This window comes from Cololabis saira, chromosome 16 (genome assembly GCF_033807715.1).
Source record: "Cololabis saira isolate AMF1-May2022 chromosome 16, fColSai1.1, whole genome shotgun sequence".
In the NCBI taxonomy this organism is placed as follows: Eukaryota; Metazoa; Chordata; class Actinopteri; order Beloniformes; family Belonidae; genus Cololabis; species Cololabis saira.
In genome coordinates, this window is record NC_084602.1 from 36,530,256 (window position 1) to 36,549,891 (window position 19,636).

The window sequence follows — 19,636 nt, forward strand, 5'->3', positions numbered from 1 at the left end:
ACAGAGGTTCATTAAACCTGTTGGAAGTTGATGTACCATCACAATGACTCTGGAAATATTATATTAAGGTGGAAAAGTTGCGTAGTGTCGCTTTAACTGATAACGGATCCGGAGCTTGATTAGAGAAAACAACATTAGACATGTCGAGTTATCAAGTTTAGAAAAAATAAAGAAAAGTCACAAACTTCCAAATTAGTTTGTTCTATTTAAGCGGCAGCGAGTCAGACTTGGGTGCTAGTTGGACGCCGACAGGGCTGCACTTTGTCACCAGTTCCGTTTGTAACTTTTATGGACAGAATTTCTCTACGATCTAAGTTCGGTTTTCATAGCCGCAGGATTTAGTTCATGCTTTTTGCAGACGATGTGATCCTGTTGGTGTAACTGAGCTACGAGGTTCAGTTCCGGTTCGAAGCCTACGATAATGAATTGTGGGTAGTGACCAAATGAAAAGCTCATTAATACGTCCTGATAATACTTTTTTTACCCCCCATTTTTGAAAGAACATGCGTTGGTAGAATCTAAAAAAGTGTGTAAATATTAGGGGTGTAACAATATATCGTGCCACCAAATTTTGCGATACAAAAACGTCACGAAACGTGTCGTGGAGGTGACAAACTGTATCGCGATATTGGGTTATTAATATTAATCTATTGTGTTGACTAGTAACGCGCATCCGACCGCGCCTCGACCCGCGGACCAAAATCTTCCTCCGCTCAGAAGAAACTAGTACCGTTTTGGAATCCCCGTTTTGAGCTCTGAACTTTTACTTATGTAAGGCTGGTGTAGAGTTAAGCCATACCTTATTAAATTAAACCTTTTTGGGGTGGTGAGTAGGATAAACACGGGGAAACTTCTGCTGAGTTCCAGTGTACTTTACTGTCCCTCAACAGCGTAGGATTTTAGAACATCAACACAGCACCTAGTGCCGTACTGTGGCGTATCACTCCGCCCAATCTAAAACAGACTAATCACTACAGATAAACTGACTAGTGTCATTATAGTCCCTGATTTACACCAGAATATAAAGAATATATTCATAAAATAATGAACCCTGAATTACCAAAATAACCTTCTTAACAAAAATAAATCTCCTCTTACACTTATAAGGTGAACATGAATCAATCTGTTTTATGATGTAAAATTGTATGTATTTATTTACTTTTATTTATTTATTTAATTTTAGTTGTTAAATTTCTGGAAAAGAAAAAGTCAAATCATACATGAGAGAAACTATTCAGTTTGTGTCTAAATATTTGTACTTGTATGAAACTGAAGATGCATAATGCAAACCTGACATTTACTTTTAGTTCAGTTTGTGGAAAATGGTTGGCCTGGCTTTCTCTTTAAAACTTAAACAGTTATAAAGCATTACAAACTGTAACAATAGGGCAAATGCACAGCATTGTTTTGTATTTTGTGTCTTTCAAATAAAATACATTTTTTCCAGTCATATGTTCCTCATTCAAGGTTGTTAAAAAAATACACCTATAATATCGTTTCGTTATTGTGACCTCAATATCGTGTATCGTACCGTATCGTGAGATTAGTGTATCGTTACACCCCTAGATTTAGAAGTTGTGCAGATGTTTGGATCTTTGCATGGCAACACTCAGCTATGGAGAAACATAAACGTGAGAGCAGCTCAATCACTTATTTTTATTTCAGTAGACATTGTAAAAGGCTTCGTAACAAACATTCAGACCCCACGTAGCTTCGTCTGCACCACCTGAAAACACATCCATTATGTAAATTAGCCACGTCTATGAATAAATCCAGGGATTGTTCTCGCTCCGTCTCTACACCTCATTTGCTTGTTACGAGTCTACTTGTAGTTTGTTTCATAAAATTTAAGGCATCTAAATAAATAAACCCCTTTTGTTTACCTGTCAGACGCCAATTCTGAAATGATATCCTGGGGGGGGGGTTCCACTTACTGTCACCATGATGTTGTGAAGGTGTGAAGCGTTCAGTCTGACTGGAGCAAACACATAAATACTGCACAGACGTTTGTGTGGAGTGCTGCATGATGGGAGCTCTGGGGGGGCGGCGAGCATTCGGGGACTACGATGCACTTTGATTTCTGCAGGAGATAAATTCATCGCCTCTGTCCTCCTCTCGGCTGTCGCCCTGATTCACTGTCAGCAGCCGGCGATCAATAAGCGCATAATTATGCGTCAGCGTTCAGCGGCGGCTCCGCGCCGAGTGTTTACGGGTAAATACGGCGCGAGCAGAGCGGCGTTTAGCTCTGATCCACACACAAACACTTCCAACAGCGCCTGATTTATGAAGGAAACTTCACCTGGAGACGCCCAGTACTCGAGTTGAGGGGGGATGAGGAGGGATGGCATCCCCCCCTGAAATAAAAACGGTCCAAATCATCCCCCCAGTAAAACAGCCCCCTTTCCATCCCTTATGTCATTTCATCAATGAATGTGGTTTTACTGCTATTTCAACATTTAGAGTCATCACCAGAAAAATAACACCAGAAAAATAACTTATTTGACAATTTTCACCTGTTTCAAGTAAGTTTTCACTTGAAATAAGTAGAAAAATCTGCCAGTGGGACAAGATTTATCTTCTTATTACAAGCAAAAAAATCTTGTTCCAAGTGAAAATCTACTTGAAACAGGTGAAAATTGTTTTAAGTGTAATGACATTTTTTTTACTAAAATGAGACATTTTAACTAGAAATAAGACAAATATTCTTGTTAAGGTTTTGAGTTTTTGCAGTGATCCATTTTACTTATCCTGTGAAGGACAGAGTCATATTGATAAGTTCAGAAAAGTGTTTTTTATTGTTGTGTTTTGATGTATTTGATGTAAGCCCAGTGGATATTTAAAGCTTACAGAAGGCTGCATTTAACTGCTGCTATGTCATTCCTGCAGTATTTCTGCAGGTGTTTTGGTCACTGCTATTATTTGTAATATATTATATTATTATAATCAGCACAAATGATCTGTCCCCATATGATAAAATCCACCATCCCCCCTGATTTTTTTTTTTTACAACTCGAGTGCTGGAGACGCCTATGCCCCCACGACTTCCTCGCTTTTAGCTTCTGTTTGGGAATAGAAACCGTTTCATAAATGAAGCTCCCGGACTTCATGGGAAGGGAACCAACTTGGTCTATATTTAGTTTTACGACTGGAGATGATGTGGAGCTCGGCTGCTGAGGTCATCCCTGCAGCTTCGTCCCGGTACTCGGGAGCATCGATTCAGTCGGACCAACGTTCTTCAGCCTCCTTTCCAGGAGCGCTTTGTAAAATTTACATTTTAACCAGAAACCTAATGATTTGCAAGTCGATTCCAGTGAAATTACTCTGAAACGTCTGTCTGTGGAGGCGGAACGGAAATGCCGGCGCGCAACATGCACGACATCTTTAGGTCTCACGGCTCCAGGTCAGAGCAGCTGAAGTAGAAATCTTTCCTGAATGTACGGCCAGTCGCTCTGCATCTGAAGACTGAAGCGGCGAATCGGCACTTTCTAGACTTTAACGCTTCACTCACACAGAGAAGGGGAGACTTATACTCCTTTTCCACTAAACCGGTTCCAGGATCTGGTTCTGGTTCTAGTCCAGTGCTGAATTTGGAACTGGTCTTTCTGTTTCCACTGACAAAGAACTGTCCCCAGGCCAGAAGAACCAGTTCCAAGGTAGCACCAACTCTTTGCTGGTCTACAGGAAAGAACCACTTACGTAAGCGGAGGGGGGCGGAGCTGTTAACACCAACGGTAGTAGAGGGTCTGCATTGATGTCACTTCCCCACTGGACCAGCCCCCTTACTCGCACTGAGGAATAACACCCGATTATCAGCTTAAATTAAAGGCAGTTGGACTTGACAGTGACCCGTACAGTTACCCCAAGAACCAGTGGTCCATGGACATTGATATTTGGCCACCAATCCAGTTTCCTGATATTTATATGTACTTAATTTCTACGCCGGGGAAATACACAAAGCAAAGCTTCAAGGCATTCAAAAGTCTTGACGCTTGGTCCTACTTCAAGGCAGGATTTGTTGGCAAAATTAAAGTGATGAGGACACCGAACTTTATGATTGGGGTGGTGGGGGGTGACATCCACTACCACGTGTCACGGAGCCGACCAAAACACGAAGAGCGATCGACCCAAATCTCGAGATCCGAATACGGTCTGAGCTAAGCTACCGCTAACTATGTGTATGTGTGGCTATGTGTGTGTATATGAATATGACTTAAGTGGCTGTATGTGTGCATGTACACGTGTATATGTATGTGTGGCTAGGTGTGTGTGTGTGTGTATGTGTACATGTATGAATACTTACATATATATGTGTATGTGTGCTTGAAAGAGTGTGTGTGTATATGTCCATGTGACTATGTGTATGTATGTGTGTGGGTATGGGAGTGGGAGTGTGTACTTGAGACAGTTTTCAGCTGATTTTCACTTCAAACGAGATTTTAAAGTTTTTACAGTAAAATAAATCTGCTGCGTTTCTACGAAAGAAAGCGCAAACATGGAAAACGTGTTACTGAACGTAAACGTTTGAAGCAGGAATGAGGCTGGAAACCTACGAGGAGTCGTCACGGCAACCCCTCATCCCTCCCCGGGTTTTAATGAAAGATGCTGCATTTAGGACCAAAAGTCTTTAAATACACGCGATCAAATATTTATATACAGGCCGTCTCGTTCCCCGGAGGGGTGAAACATGGGAGTATAAACATGGAGGGAGTCGAGCCGCAGCCCCGTCTGCAGGCGTTAATCAGCTCTCGGGTCGCGACGTAGCGCCGGCGCCGCTTCCCACGAACCCGACCCCGGTGTTTACTGGGCCTGTTTCTCGCTCGGAGCAGAAATTCCTCACAAAGAAGCTTCAAAACGAGACGTGTGCGAGGACGGTGCTTTGTTTGTACTCCAGAGTGGGTAAAGCATCGACGCTCTCAAGAATAACATCATTAAAAAGTTTTTATTGTCAGTTAACAACTTGCAAAGTGCAATAAAGGAGTAAAGAAAGCTCTTTTAACCCGTCATGACCTGAGGCTCAGGAAGCCTCATAAAAACCTGAATCTGTCCTCTGAAAAGACCAGAAACATGAAATAAAACCGTTTACGGCCGGATGAACGTATGAACGAAGGGATGAACGTGAGGCTGCTCTTGAAACGACAACCGCTGGTTTCATCCAGGTTTTAGCCAAAGATCAGATATTTTCATCTGAGTCGTTATTTCCCTCCATACTTAGTTTCCACTAAACTTGTAAGGAATTGTGAAACATTGTGGGACCCGTGGTTATAACACCTTTACTTTGTAATAATCTATAATTCCTTATATGAGCAGATCTGCATTTATGAGCCTTACCCTGGATTCACACTGAAAGCGTCAGGGGTGTCATTCATTTTCTATGAAAGCGCGCGTCGAGCAGCACACAGCAGACATCCACGTAGGCAGGTGGAAGCAGCAATGGGATGACCGGGGATGGGGGGGGGGGGGGGGGCGGGAACACAGGCCAGAACGCAGCTCCCGAGGCTCCGGCCTGCAAACATGCACAAAAGAGAAAAAAGGGGGGTCGGCACAAGAAACTACAGGAACGATGGACAACAATGATAGCTATGAGATATTTATAATAAATAAAAATGGAAATGGAGAAGAGAGGCAGGGAAAAGGAGAGGAGAAGAAGGGTGAGAGGCACCGCCCAGCGGATCATGTCGGTGCCCCCCTGCAGCGTAAGCCTTTAGCAGCACATCTACCACGAAGCTATATTTGAGACTAACTATTATAGTTTTGTTCTATAGTTGCAACTATGACTACTGACTCTAACACACTAGAGTTTACACTACCTAGAGATTTACCAACACCAGCTAGAGGTTTACTAAACACTAACTATAGGCTTTACTAAACAGAAAGGTTTTAAGTTTAGTTTTAAGGGTGGAGGTGGTGTCAGCCTCCTTAACCCAGATTGGAAGTTGGTTCCATAGTAATGGTGCCTGATAGCAGAACGCCCGCCCTCCAAATCTACATTTAGATACTCGAGGAACTACGAGTAAACCTCCACTCTGAGAGCGGAGAGCTCTGCCAGAAACATAAGGCACTATCAGGTCTTGCAAATAATGTGGAGCTAAGCCGTTTTGGGCTTTATATGCAAGTAATAAACATTTAAATTGGATTCTGAATTTTACAGGTAGCCAACTTTATCCAAATGAGCAGCGGCGACGCCGAGGCAGCGTCCAATCACAGACCGGGATTTCCAAAGCAAGAACCCTCAATGCAGATTGTACTTTCGTGTACACACAAACGTACACTCATTCACATGCGTACAGGAGCAGAGCTGTGCACTAACAAACTTATTTTATCAGGAATTAATATATTTCATCCAGTAAAATGACATTTTTGCTGATTTGACGGCCGTTTTACCTGAACTGCTCATGTGAAACACGTAACTGATGGTTGAGGAGCTGTATGGTCCCAACCATTTTATTTGCTACATCCATCCAACACAAAATAATTAAAAACCGTGCTTATTAATCACAAAACACAGTTTAAACAATATGACCAAATCCGCTCCGACCCGGTGTGTCAGTGTTCACCGCAGACAGACTGAAGCTTCACCAGGACCAACGATGATGGTTGATGTTGATCCAAGACCAACCTGGTTAAGGACCATCAAACTCACTCTTATCTACGCGGAAATAACGCTAAAATATAAAGAAGGCGTCCCAAAGTGTGATCTATGGTGAAATTGGAAACTGAAGATGTGCACGCTATATATAGATATGTGTAGGATATACACTTTGTTCCTTCCATTTCTGCAGCGCAGCTTTAGCCCCGCCCACTACAGGCGTTGACAGTGCATGCAGTTTTCAGTGTGAATCCACCAAGCAGCGCGATGCTGGTGTCAGGCGATTTTTTTACGCTTTCAGTGTGAATCCAGGGTTACAAATGTAATTAGATGCCAGTACTAGTCTACTAGGCCAGTAGAGGCGGGACAGCGTTCCCTCAGGGGGCGGGAGGCGGGTCCAGCCTCCCTGCTGAGGTGGCTCCTCCTCCAGCTCGGTCCTGGATACTCATTGGCTGGAGCAGGAAATGAGGTCATCTGTCATCGATGCTTTGATCCTGCAAGGCGAGACGTCTTCATCTACATGTTTCTGTACTCGGACCAGCAGGATAAAAGCCATTTAAATGTTTAATTGGAGCGAATCGTGTTCGCTTCATTACCACGTCTCCTCGTGGAAACGTTGCAGCGTGTTTGTGGACCTCCGGTCATCATCCGTCATCCGAACAGCTGACTGAACCACAGTGTTTACATCCATGGTTTAAACATACAGCGGAAACAGTAATGTGATATAATGTGGTTTATATCACTGTACAACGCTGTACATTACGAGACGTTTCTTTATTATATTTTAACATTACAGTCAGCTGTTTGGTCTCTCTCTACATTCCGTGTGTCTGTCCATTGAGCTGTTACGCTGAGAGCGCCCCCTGCAGGTTTGGTAACCGGTTATGAAGCGTTTTTCTATGAAGATGGTTTGTTGTTTCATATCGTTTTGGGCTTTGCATCGTTTCTCTATTTGCAGCGTTTGATGATGCTGCATTTGTCTGTTTTTTGCAGCACGTTTTTTCATTTGCACCACGTTCCTCTTTTTGTACCTCGTTTTGAGTTTGTGAATTTGAATCGTTTCTGTACTTGAAGCCGTTTTCCTTAACTGAGACACATTAGGCCGTTGCAGTGCGTTTGGCCCTTGTCGGCCACCGTAGAAAGCACCCTAAAACTAAAATTGAAACAGGCTGACAGGAACAACAGTAGTGGTGATCTCCTGGTCTCCTGCTCGACTCTCTTCATGCCCTCATGAATCCTCCAAAACCTCCCGGGCCGTGAGTGCCGGCGGTCCGAGGAAGCGTTTAGGCCTCCGTGACGGACTGAGACCCGCCCACGTGCTAACCAGGCCGGCGGCGGCAGCGCGTGGCGGGGCAGGTTTTGATGCGTATTTGAGCCTCGTCTCCCCAGCAGAAGCTGCCGGATCAAATCCCGTCGTCCTGCCTGACTGCTGTTTGGTCTCCTGCGTAGTTCAGCAGACGAACGTTGGAGGTTTCAGCTTTAACGCTTTTCTCTTCTTAAATTATTCATTAACACTTTGGAGAGTTTTCATGTTTACTTTTAATCACAAATGTCTTCATGTAATTGCTTTTTTTTTTGAGCGGAGTTATAAATATGTTTCTGTTTCATTCGTTTTTCAAACGTTTGCGTCTCGTCCTCGCGTCCTTGAATAGAAGATAATTTACAACCCAAACATCAGCATAATTGCTTCTCACACTTCCTTCGACTTCTATTTCCTGAACCCAAAACATTTAATTTGTCGGCTTAAATCCGTTTCATCTAATTTCACCGCTGCGTTACCAAAATAAAAGTGATGTTGGGCTCAGAGGGAACTGAAGGAAAACGATCCTTAAATCAGGTTTCGTTGGATTATCACTGGATTTGAATGAGATTCGACTTAATTGAGATTTTAATTTGTTTACTTTCTGTCTAAAGTGCATTTTGATCGTCGTGAATCGGTGCATTGATCAGGTTCAACTGAGCAGGTTTAACTGATCAGGTTTAACTGATCAGATTTAAAGGTATTGTGACATCATTTTTAACATGCTTTTAACACTATTAAAAGTCTTGGCCAACATCCCTCAAATGTGTCTAAAAGAGTGTAACAAGAAAAACTTCACTCTAGTACTCCATTCCTGGCTTTTTATGACAGTGTTTTTTTGCGCCGTGAAAAACGCTTCCTTTTTCCCCTTTCCTGTCAATCATTGCTCCGGTCCTCCTCCCAACCTCCTCCAACCAACCGCTACACACTTCTGCCGGCGTCTCCACACACACGCGCGCACACCGAACCACAAACACCGACACACAGCCCAGACAGGGCGACTACAGCCCGGGGATGAAGTCCAACCGGGACCAGAGGACCGGGACCGCAGCTCCCCGCGAGCAATACGCTCACAGCGGCGTCGGAGAGTTAAGCCGGGAGCGACAGACGAAGCATGCACGGAAAAGCAGCAGGGCGAAGCAGACAGTCCACAGCAAACAATCATAAAAATAAAGGCATGCAAGCAGCAGTGTCTCCTTATCTTAAGTCCAGTCAGTGGCCGCGGGTCTTCTTAGCAGTTTTCCTCCGGTGATTAGAACAAAAGAGGCTCTAAACAGCTCCGTGTTAAGCCTGATTTATGGTTCCGCGTTAAATCAACGCAGAGCTTACGCCGTAGGGTTCAGCGTACGGTGCGCGTTGCCGCGTAACCCTACGCCGTAGGCACTGCGTCGGTGTAACGCGGAACCATAAATCAGCCTTTATGGTGCGCTGGAGAGGAGCGGAGGCAGGGAGCTGGGTGGAGGGGGCGGTGATTTAGCGGATCGTTACGTAACGATCCGCCACCAAACCAGGTGCGCCGTTTTTGCATAGTTATGCGGAAAATCCCAGAAAGCACACAATACACTGAATGTTAAAAGTTCGTTGTTTTTTGGGTGTAATTGATGTCAAGACACCCAACAAAACACAAAAAATCAAGAAAAATGTGTTTTTCATGTCACAATACCTTTAACTGATCAGGTTTAACTGATCAGGTTTAACTCATCAGGTTTAACTGATCAGGTTTAACTCATCAGGTTTAACTCATCAGGTTTAACTGATCAGGTTTAACTGATCAGGTTTAACCGAGCAGGTTTAACTGATCAGGTTTAACCTGATCAGGTTTAACTGAGCAGGTTTAACTGATCCTGTTGATGTAATCCCTCAGGCGGATCCCGACCCGACCTGAACACAGAAGTCGTATTACTACATAAGGTGACTTTAACAGATAAGGTGATGTCATACCGTCCACAAAAGGCTTCAGGTTTGGGTCGTAATTCTACCTTTAGAAATCTATTATGCGACAAAAGCTGGAGGTAATCAAACTTTCTTGATGTTAGATAGTTTCTGCAGATGATTTTTCTCGTAGCATCAAACACTTTCATCAGAAACCCGGCGGTATAATCGTCTAGCTGCCCGTTCAGTCACGCCGTCTCTTCCTGCTGTTCACCTGCTTTCTGTCTTTATCTAAGTTTCTCTGCTGCATTTCCATTTCTCAAAGCATCTTCTGTTTCCTCCATGCCCCCCCCCCCCATCTCTCCTCCACAGCCCTGTTGTTAGCCGGCGGTAAGTCCTCCATCCCTCCTCCACATGCATCTCCACTAACATCTGTGTGCTGTTGAACTTGAACCTCTAATCATCAAATCAAATCAACTTCCAGGTTTATCTTTTTTAATTAAATCTCTTTTTATTAAACACAAAACAGAGTTACATACTTGGCTTTGTGCGTCTTCCCCTATAGTCAATCAGTAATAAAACATTTGTGAGTCATTTATACACAGTACTCGAGTTGTAAAAAATAATCAGGGGGGATGGTGGATTTTATCATACGGGGACAGATAATTTGTGCTGATTACAAATAATATAATATATTACAAATAATAGCAGTGACCAAAACACCTGCAGAAATACTGCAGGAATGACATAGCAGCAGTTAAATGCAGCCTTCTGTAAGCTTTAAATATCCACTGGACTTACATCAAATACATCAAAACACAACAATAAAAACAGTTTTCTGAACTTATCAATATGACTCTGTCCTTCACAGGATAAGTAAAATGGATCACTGCAAAAACTCACAATCTTAACAAGAATATTTCAGTAATATTTATAGTTAAAATGTCTCATTTTTAGAAAAAAAAATCTCATTAGACTTAAAACAAGACTCATCACTGGAAAAAACTACAATTTTCACCTGTTTCAAGTAGATTTTCACTTAAAACAAGTAGAAAAATCTGATTTTTCTACTTATTTCAAGTGAAAATTTACTTGAAACAGGTGAAAATTGTCAAATAAGTTATTTCTCTGGTGTTATTTTTCTGGTGATGACTCTAAATGTTGAAATAGCAGTAAAACCACATTCATTGATGAAATGACATAAGGGATGGAAAGGGGGGATGGCAGTTTTACAGGATGATTTTTACCATTTTTATTTCAAGGGGGATGCCATCCCCCCTCATCCCCCCTCAACTCCAGTACTGTTTATACACACATATACTGTACATCTTACACTAAAAAAGGGGAGACAAAAATAATATAGTGACAAATAAAAATACTACCGTTAAAGAGTAAGAAAACAACCATAACAAATGTATATATTCATACATGTACACATATTCCTACCAAACAGAGAGGAAAGGCTAACAGGATTTATGAGCCTTAAGGTCCCTTACCTTTGGGGACTCTCAGGAAGTGTCTTGACCTTTTCAAAATATTCTATTAATGGAGTCCAAATATTATAAAAACAATCATTGGACCCTCTTAGTGTGTACTTGATCTTTTCCAATTTTAGATACATTTACAGAGTATTAGGGCCATGCAGGAGAAAAAATATTTGAGAGGGGAAGATTTTTTTTTATTTTGCACTTCGAGAAAAAAGTCGAAATGTCGAGAAAAAAGTCAAAATTTCGAGATTAATGTTGAAATACAATTTCAAGAATAAAGTCAAAATCTCGCCTTTTTTCTCAACATTTCAACTTTTTTCTCCACATTTCGACTTTTTTCTCCACATTTCGACTTTTTTCTTAAAATTGTACTTCAACATTAATCTCGACATTTTGACTTTTTTTTTCGACATTTCAACTTTTTCTCAAAGTGCATAATGAAAAAAAAATCTTCCTCCTCTAAAATATTATTTTTATTTTTCTCCTGCCTGGCCCTAATACTCTTCTGTAAACATTAGATCAGTCATCCATACAGATAATTTTGGTGGGCAAGAGCATTTGCAGTGTAAAAGAATTTGTCTCCTCGCTATCACCGTTGAAAAGGCTGTTATATCTTTAAACCTAGAGATCCTTATACTATCCAGTGGCACGGCTCTGAAAATGGAGGTATAGATATTAGTCTGACATTCTATTCCTGTTACTTCAGATATTTGTTTTATACTCTCCAAACCAAAATGAGTTCAAGAACGGCCATGACCAAAACATATGTGTTAATGTTCCAGTTGCATCTACTACAATTTTCATCCACATTGTCAAATATCTTTGCCGTTCTAGCTTTAGAATAATGCTTATGGAAGAGTATTAGGGCCAGGCAGGAGAAAAATAAAAATAATATTTTAGAGGAGGAAGATTATTTTTTCATTATGCGAGAAAAAAAGTCGAAATGTCGAGAAAAAAGTCGAAATGTCCAGATTAATGTTGAAGTACGATTTCGAGAAAAAAGTCGAAATGTTGAGAAAAAAGTCGAAATGTCAAGTGTTGAAGTTCAATTTTGAGAAAAAAGTCGAAATGTTGAGGAAAAATTGGAAATGTCGAGATTAATGTTTAAGTACAATTTCAAGAAAAAAGTCGAAATGTCGAGAAAAAAGTCGAAATGTCGAGATTAATGTTGAAGTTCAATTTTGAGGAAAAATCAAGAAAAAAATCAAGAAAAAAGTACAATTTCGAGAAAAAAGTTGAAATGTATATCAACTTTATTCTCAAAATTTCGACTTTATTCTTGAAATTGTATTTGAACATTAATCTCGACATTCCAACTTTTTCTCGAAGTGCACAATAAAAAAAAATCTTCCCTTTTCAAATATTTTTTCTCCTGCATGGCCTTAATACTCTTCTGTAAATGCATCCTGTGTAAGATTTTAAACTGGATTAAGGCTAAACGTGCACAGTAGTGCAGTGTAGTCCCATAAACCCATAAACTTCCAGGTTTATTTAACGTTCTGGTCGCCTTAGAACACTGAATTCTGGGTAACGGCCTGTGATGATTTGATTTGATTTGATTTTTGCATTTATTTGTTATAGAGGGATAATGTACATTAATTAACATTTTAAATCAGGCCGCATGTAAACCTTGTTTGGCTCTTTGCGGCTGATACACACGCCGATCGGATGATTCTTTCATCACAAACCCATCAATGATGCATCCGGCAGCAGAGTCGGAGCTCCGCCGGCCGTCAGGATGAATAGCTGCAGCTCCTGAATTAGGGATGTGATCAGCTGCGTGGGATTGTTCTGGGACGATGCTGCCGTGCGTCGCCGCGGCGATGGCGCCGATCAAACTTTAAAGACGAGCAGCAGAAGTCCTGTCGGTTAAAGTATGCATGTGTGTGTGCGTGCAGCAGCTGCAGCGCCGCTGTGTTCTGCATGTAACACGCCCCCCATCAGGGGACCTCGGCTGTGATCTTTAATGGCGGGTTAATATTTAACGGTGAGCGTGTTGTCAGGCCGGTGTGGGAGGAGACGGGGCCTCTGCACCAGGTGGCTGAAGGATGAGGGGGCCTTTGGGTGCTCAACATCGCGTGATCAGACCGACCCTAAAACCCCCCAAAAGTGTTTGGACGGACTGGCCTTTAATACAGCTGAGAGAACCGGTTCATCTGGACCTTAAATCTGGAGAAATCACTCATGACCTTCTACAAGAAACGACCCCAGATCTTATTTATAGAGGGTTTGCATTGACGTCACTTCCCCACTGGACCAGCCCCCTTACTCACACTGAGTGGTAAAACATCAGCAAAAACAGCTGCAACTTGTGAAGAAGACGGGATAACAGCCGATTATCAGCTTAAATTAGTGTCATTTGGACTTGACAGCGACCCGTACAGTTACCAGTGGTCCATGGACATTAATATTTGGTACAGTTACCAAGAACCAGTGGTCCATGGACATTAATATTTGGTACAGTTACCAAGAACCAGTGGTCCATGGACATTAATATTTGGTACAGTTACCAAGAACCAGTGGTCCATGGACATTAATATTTGGTACAGTTACCAAGAACCAGTGGTCCATGGACATTAATATTTGGTACAGTTACCAAGAACCAGTGGTCCATGGACATTAATATTTGGTACCGTTACCAGGAACCAGTGGTCCATGGACATTAATATTTGGTACAGTTACCAAGAACCAGTGGTCCATAGACATTAATATTTGGCCACAAATCCAGTTTCCTGATATTTATATGTACTTAATTTCTACGCCGGGGAAATACACGAAGCAAAGCTTGAAGGCTTACAAAAGTCTTGACGCTTGGTCCGACTTCAAGGCAGGATTTGTTGTAGAAATTAAAGTGATGAGGACACCGAACTTTATGATTTGACCGTTTAACGTTAGCTACCCAAAAATCCAACATTACCTGATACAAAATGGGAACCACAAATCCAAGTTTCGGTGCCTGGAATCCAGTTGTTTCTGTGAATTGCAGCGATCCATTTGTCTCTCTTAAGCTTATTTTTCAGCAGTCTGTAAAACGATAACTCCGATTTCTTACTAAATCTATGAGTACAGTTGATCGCACAACAGCTCTTTCCGATCTTTCCAGTTGCTCAAACTGAAAGTTTATGCTGCCACTCAGTCTTTCTGACACACTGGGCGAAACCCGAAGTCGCATCTGTGACGTCATGCACATTCCCTCTATTTATTCTCCCAGTCAGCTTGGAAACGAATCGGAGTGTCAGGAAATGGTGGAGTAGGACCCAGATGCAGGAGACCAGGAGGCAGGAGTTCCAAAAAATAGTGATTTGTTTCAAACTTAAAACAAAACCAAAAACGCTGCTGAGCAAGATTTACAAAAAACATGAGACAGTCCAAAAACCTGATGTATGACACATGGGAGGAAACAGTAAGGACCAGCAGGGAGCAAGGGAGAGACAAGACCAGATATACACAAGGGTTAACGAGACACAGGTGCAGACAATCAGGGCATCACTGAAACACAAAGACACGGGCTTCAAAATAAAACAGGAACTGAATAACCAAACTGTGACACAGAGATCGGAATCAGCTCATCTTTGGTCTTTACGTTTCATAAATGCATCACCAGTTTACCAGTTGAGGGAATCTCCTCCATCGCTGCCGTGCGTCTGATTGGACAAAACCAGCTGAAGCAGCTTTGGTCATCTGTTTAAGGCTTTTTGACATCAGCGACGGTGAAACTGGCTCCCAGATCTACGCTGGACATCATGGGAGAGGACTCAGGACAGTCAGAACCGAACTAATCGCCACTCAGTAACCCTGAATTAGGGATGTGATCAGCTGCGTGGGATTGTTCTGGGAGGATGCTGCCGTGCGTCGCCGCGTTGATGGTGCCGATCAAACCTTAAAGACGAGCAGCAGAAGTCCTGTCGGTTAAAGTATGCATGTGTGCGTGCGTGCAGCAGCTGCAGCGCCGCTGTGTTCTGCATGTATGATGCCTCTGCGTGCCTGAGGACACGCCCCCCCATCAGGGGACCTGGGCTGTGATCTTTAATGGCGGGTTAATATTTAACGGTGAGCGTGTTGTCAGGCCGGTGTGGGAGGAGACGGGGCCTCTGCACCAGGCGGCTGAAGGGTGAGGAGGCCTTTGGGTGCTCAACATCGCGTGATCAGACCGACCCGAAAACCCCCCAAAAGTGTTTGGACCGACTGGCCTTTAAAACAGCTGAGAGAACCGGTTCATCTGGACCTTAAATCTGGAGAAATCCCTCATGACCTTCTACAAGAAACAACCCCAGATCTTATTTATAGAGGGTCTGCATTGACGTCACTTTCCCACTGGACCAGCCCCCTTACTCGCACTGAGTGGCAAAACGCCAGCAAAAACAGCTGCAACTAGTGGAGAAGACGGGATAACAGCCGATTATCAGCTTAAATTAAAGGCAGTTGGACTTGACAGTGACCCGTACAGTTACCCCAAGAACCAGTGGTCCATGGACATTAATATTTGGTACAGTTACCAAGAACCAGTGGTCCATGGACATTAATATTTGGTACAGTTACCAAGAACCAGTGGTCCATGGACATTAATATTTGGCCACGAATCCAGTTTCCTGATATTTATATGTACTTAATTTCTACGCCGGGGAACTACACGAAGCAAAGCTTGAAGGCAGACAAAAGTCTTGATGCTTGGTCCGACTTCAAGGCAGGATTTGTAGTAAAAATTAAAGTGATGAGGACACCAAACTTTATGATTTGACCGTTTAACGTTAGCTACCCAAAAATCCAACATTCCCTGATACAAAATGGGAACCACAAATCCACGTTTCGGTGCCTGGAATCCAGTTGTTTCTGACAGTTCCGGGGGTCGGTCTGGTGGCGTAGCCGGCAGGATGCGGGGAGCCGGTTTCGGGGGACAGAGGATCCCCGGAGCTGGTTCGGGGAGACCCCGGGTTCATCACCGGAGCAGGAACGGGAGCAGGAGCTGGAGCAGAGGCCTATGCGTCCAGGACCACCGCCGGAACAGGAACCGGGGGCGATGCGTCCAAGACCACCGCCGGAGCCGGAACAGGCTTGGACTGACGGCATGTCCCTGTCCCCTTCACCATACGGTGGTAGAACGCCACTTGGACACCGTAAAAGAACTCCCACAGATCCACGTTCTTTCCTGGGGGGTCCATGTTGGCACCAAACAGTATCAGAGTCCAAGAGGCTGTAATCAGGTCAATGGTAGGCAGGAGTCAAAAACCGGAAAGACATGCAGATCAGGCAAACAAATCTGAAGGGCAGGCAAAAATCCAAAAACCGGGAATCAGGCAAGGTCGCAGGCAGGCAGAAACAGACAGAATCAGGAACGCTGGAAAGCTAGGCTTGAACGCTAGACAATCTGGCAACTGGCATGTTGAAGTGGGCCGGTATATGAAGGGGAACTGATGATCATGGGAACCAGGTGTGGAGCTGGGCGGGGAAGCACAGGTGAGGGGAATGAGAGGATTGTCTGGCTGATGAGGGTGGCAGGATCTGGAATGATAGGAGAGTGAGTTATCAAGTAAAAAACTCTATCCCCAACTGAGAAACCGTGACAGATATAGATACACAAATACTGTACGTATAATACAACTCAATATACTGTATCTCTATACATACCTACATATCACATATCTATATCCATAATTTACATCTATATATCTACATATATTAATAAATGTATATATCTACATGTTTATTCGCATCTGTATTTTGAATAGAATGTTTCTTTGTATCTTTTTTTAAATTGTGACTTTGTTTTAGCTCCATGTTCAGGCTGTTCCACAATTTCACTCGGTAGGTCGACATACAGAAGATAAAATATTAGTTGTGCTGTATTGAAACTGACAAGATCCAGACATTTTAGTGATTTGGATTGTAGAAATAATTGATTAGTGTGTTATCCTGTAGCAGTTCTTGCATCTGGCACCAAACCGGCACCAGAACCGCTGGGGTGGAAAAGCCCTGCAAGCGGTTCCTATGTACAGTTTTTCAAAGAAAAGCCTGTTTTTAGAATCGTGTCCTTGATGTGGAGCCTGTCTTCAACGTGAGATGAAACAAACCACCAGCAGACGTGATCCAACCCTCAGAACAATGTCACCTTGCAGAGCGCGTCGATATTTTAAAGTTTACGGAGCCTCAGCAGCTGAAAGCTGACGGAGAACACGGCCTGCAGCCGCCGCCGTCTTCCCAGGAACCCAGATCAATACTGCTCATATTCTTGTTTGGCATTTAAGCTGCAAAAATCCTTGAACAGGAGTCGTGATACGCTCTACACCCCCGCCGGGCTGCAGACCCCCGCCTACCAGAGTCATGATGGAGTAATCACCCCCCCCAGGCGTCTCGCTGCTCTGCTTACCATGCACTTATTGATCTGAGAGGAATCAGGCGGACCCATCCCCGATAACAGCTGATCGATCTGGGAACCAGCGCCTCCAGTCGGGGAGGAATTCACCGGCTGAAGTCGTGAAAGCATGTTTGGGTGCAGGGCCGGCCCAAGCCTCCATGGGGCCCTAAGAAAAATGTGATTTTGGGGCCGTCTATCACTGATTACTGATTATTGATCCTTCACACACCCACTATAAACTTATTTCATGTTCTTCCCTGTCATTACAAATACTACGGAAGAGTATTCGGGTCAGGCATGAGAGAAATAAAAATAATATTTTAGAGGAAGAAGATTTTTTTTTCATTATGCACTTTCGAGAAAAAAGTCGAACTTTTGTGAATAGTCGAAATTTCGAGAATAAAGTTGAAATACATTTCAACTTTTTTCTCGAAATTGTACTTCAACATTAATCTCCACATTTCGACTTTTTTCTGAAATGGTAGCAAATTCAGCTTGATTTAGGGTTGATTTACACTTAATATTTCACTACACTGATTGTCATCTACAGTGTAGGCCTACTAAAAGAAACAAAATAAACAAAATAATTAAATAGATAATTTATAAACCATTTACTGTAAACACGTGATCTACTTTATTTTTGGTTTTAAATAAACTGCAACAGAAATGTGCAAAAATTTGAAGTCTACTCTAGTCTGTTAACATAATATTGTTTATGTAATAATATTAATGATTGTGTTTTTGTACAATAACATACAATAACATAACTTTGATAATTACAGAAGCGTAGTGTGAAAAGTTTATTGTTAGAACAATAAATTATCACGTTATAACGTGAAAGGTTTATTGTTAGAACAATATATTATTTATTACGGCCAGGCAGAAGAAAAATAAAAATAATATTGGAGAGGAGGAAGATTTTTTTTTTCATTATGCATTATTGAAAAAGTTGAAATATCGAGAAAAAAGTCAACATTTCGTGAATAAAGTTGAGATGTTGAGAAAAAAGGTGAAATTTCAACTTTTTTCTCGAAATTGTATTTCAACATTAATCTCGACATTTCGACTTTTTTCTCTACGACGGAGAGGGCCAAACTATCAAAAAAATTGAAATTACGAGAATAAAGTCATAATAATATCAGAATAAAGTCGTAAAATTACGAGAATAAAGACATAATATTACGAGAATAAAGTTGTAATATTTTGAGAATAATGTCGTAATATTACGATAATAAAGTCGTAATATTAAATATATTATAAATATATAAATATAACTTCACAAGATGCAAAATATTGCTCCTTTTAACACAGGGAGAAGATGCTCTTCCTGTTCTCGTAATATTATGACTTTATTCTCGTAATGTTACGACTTTATTCTCGTAATGTTACGACTTCTCATAATATTACGACTTTATTCTTGTAATATTATGACTTTATTCTCGTAATTTTACGACTTTATTCTCATAATATTATGACTTTATTCTCGCAACATTATGACTTTATTCTCGTAATTTTACGACTTTATTCATAATTTCCAATTTTTTTTGTCTTAGTTTGGCCCTAATACTCCGACGTAATTTATCACATTATAATGTGAAAAGTTTATTGTTAGAACAATCACTTATCATGTTATAATGTGATACGTTTGTATATTGTAATAACGTGAAATGTTTATTGTTCTAACAATAAACTTTTCACGTTATTACGTGATAAATAGTATATTGTTCTAACAATAAACTATCACGTTATAACGTGATAAGTTTGTATATTGTAATAACGTGAAAAATATCACATTATAACTAAACTTTTCACGTTATAACGTGATACTGATATTTATTTATTTTTTCTGGAGTGGCAGCACTACGCTTCCGTAGATAATGTATGACTCATCACTCACACATTAAAAAAAAATATTTTTTAACTCTTGGGGGCCCCCTAGTGGTCACGGGGGCCTAGGCAGCTGCTTAGTTTGCTTATGCCTTGGGCCGGCTCTGTTTGGGTGTAAGCTAATTATTCTCTGATGTTTTATTATACCAACA

General features: G+C 41.9%; 1 protein-coding gene across 2 annotated transcripts in view; it reads left to right on the forward strand.

Moving 5' to 3' along the window:
- Nucleotides 1-19,636, forward strand: part of slc8a3 (solute carrier family 8 member 3) — a 143,629-nt gene that overhangs the window by 110,007 nt on the left and 13,986 nt on the right. The window contains exon 4 of one of the 2 annotated variants that reach the window (XM_061743663.1): nt 10,131-10,148. The exons of the other annotated variant lie outside the window; for it this stretch is intronic. Within the exon in view, the coding sequence (XP_061599647.1) occupies nt 10,131-10,148 (18 nt within the window). The remainder of the gene's footprint in view (nt 1-10,130; nt 10,149-19,636) is intronic. 2 annotated transcript variants of the gene reach the window in all.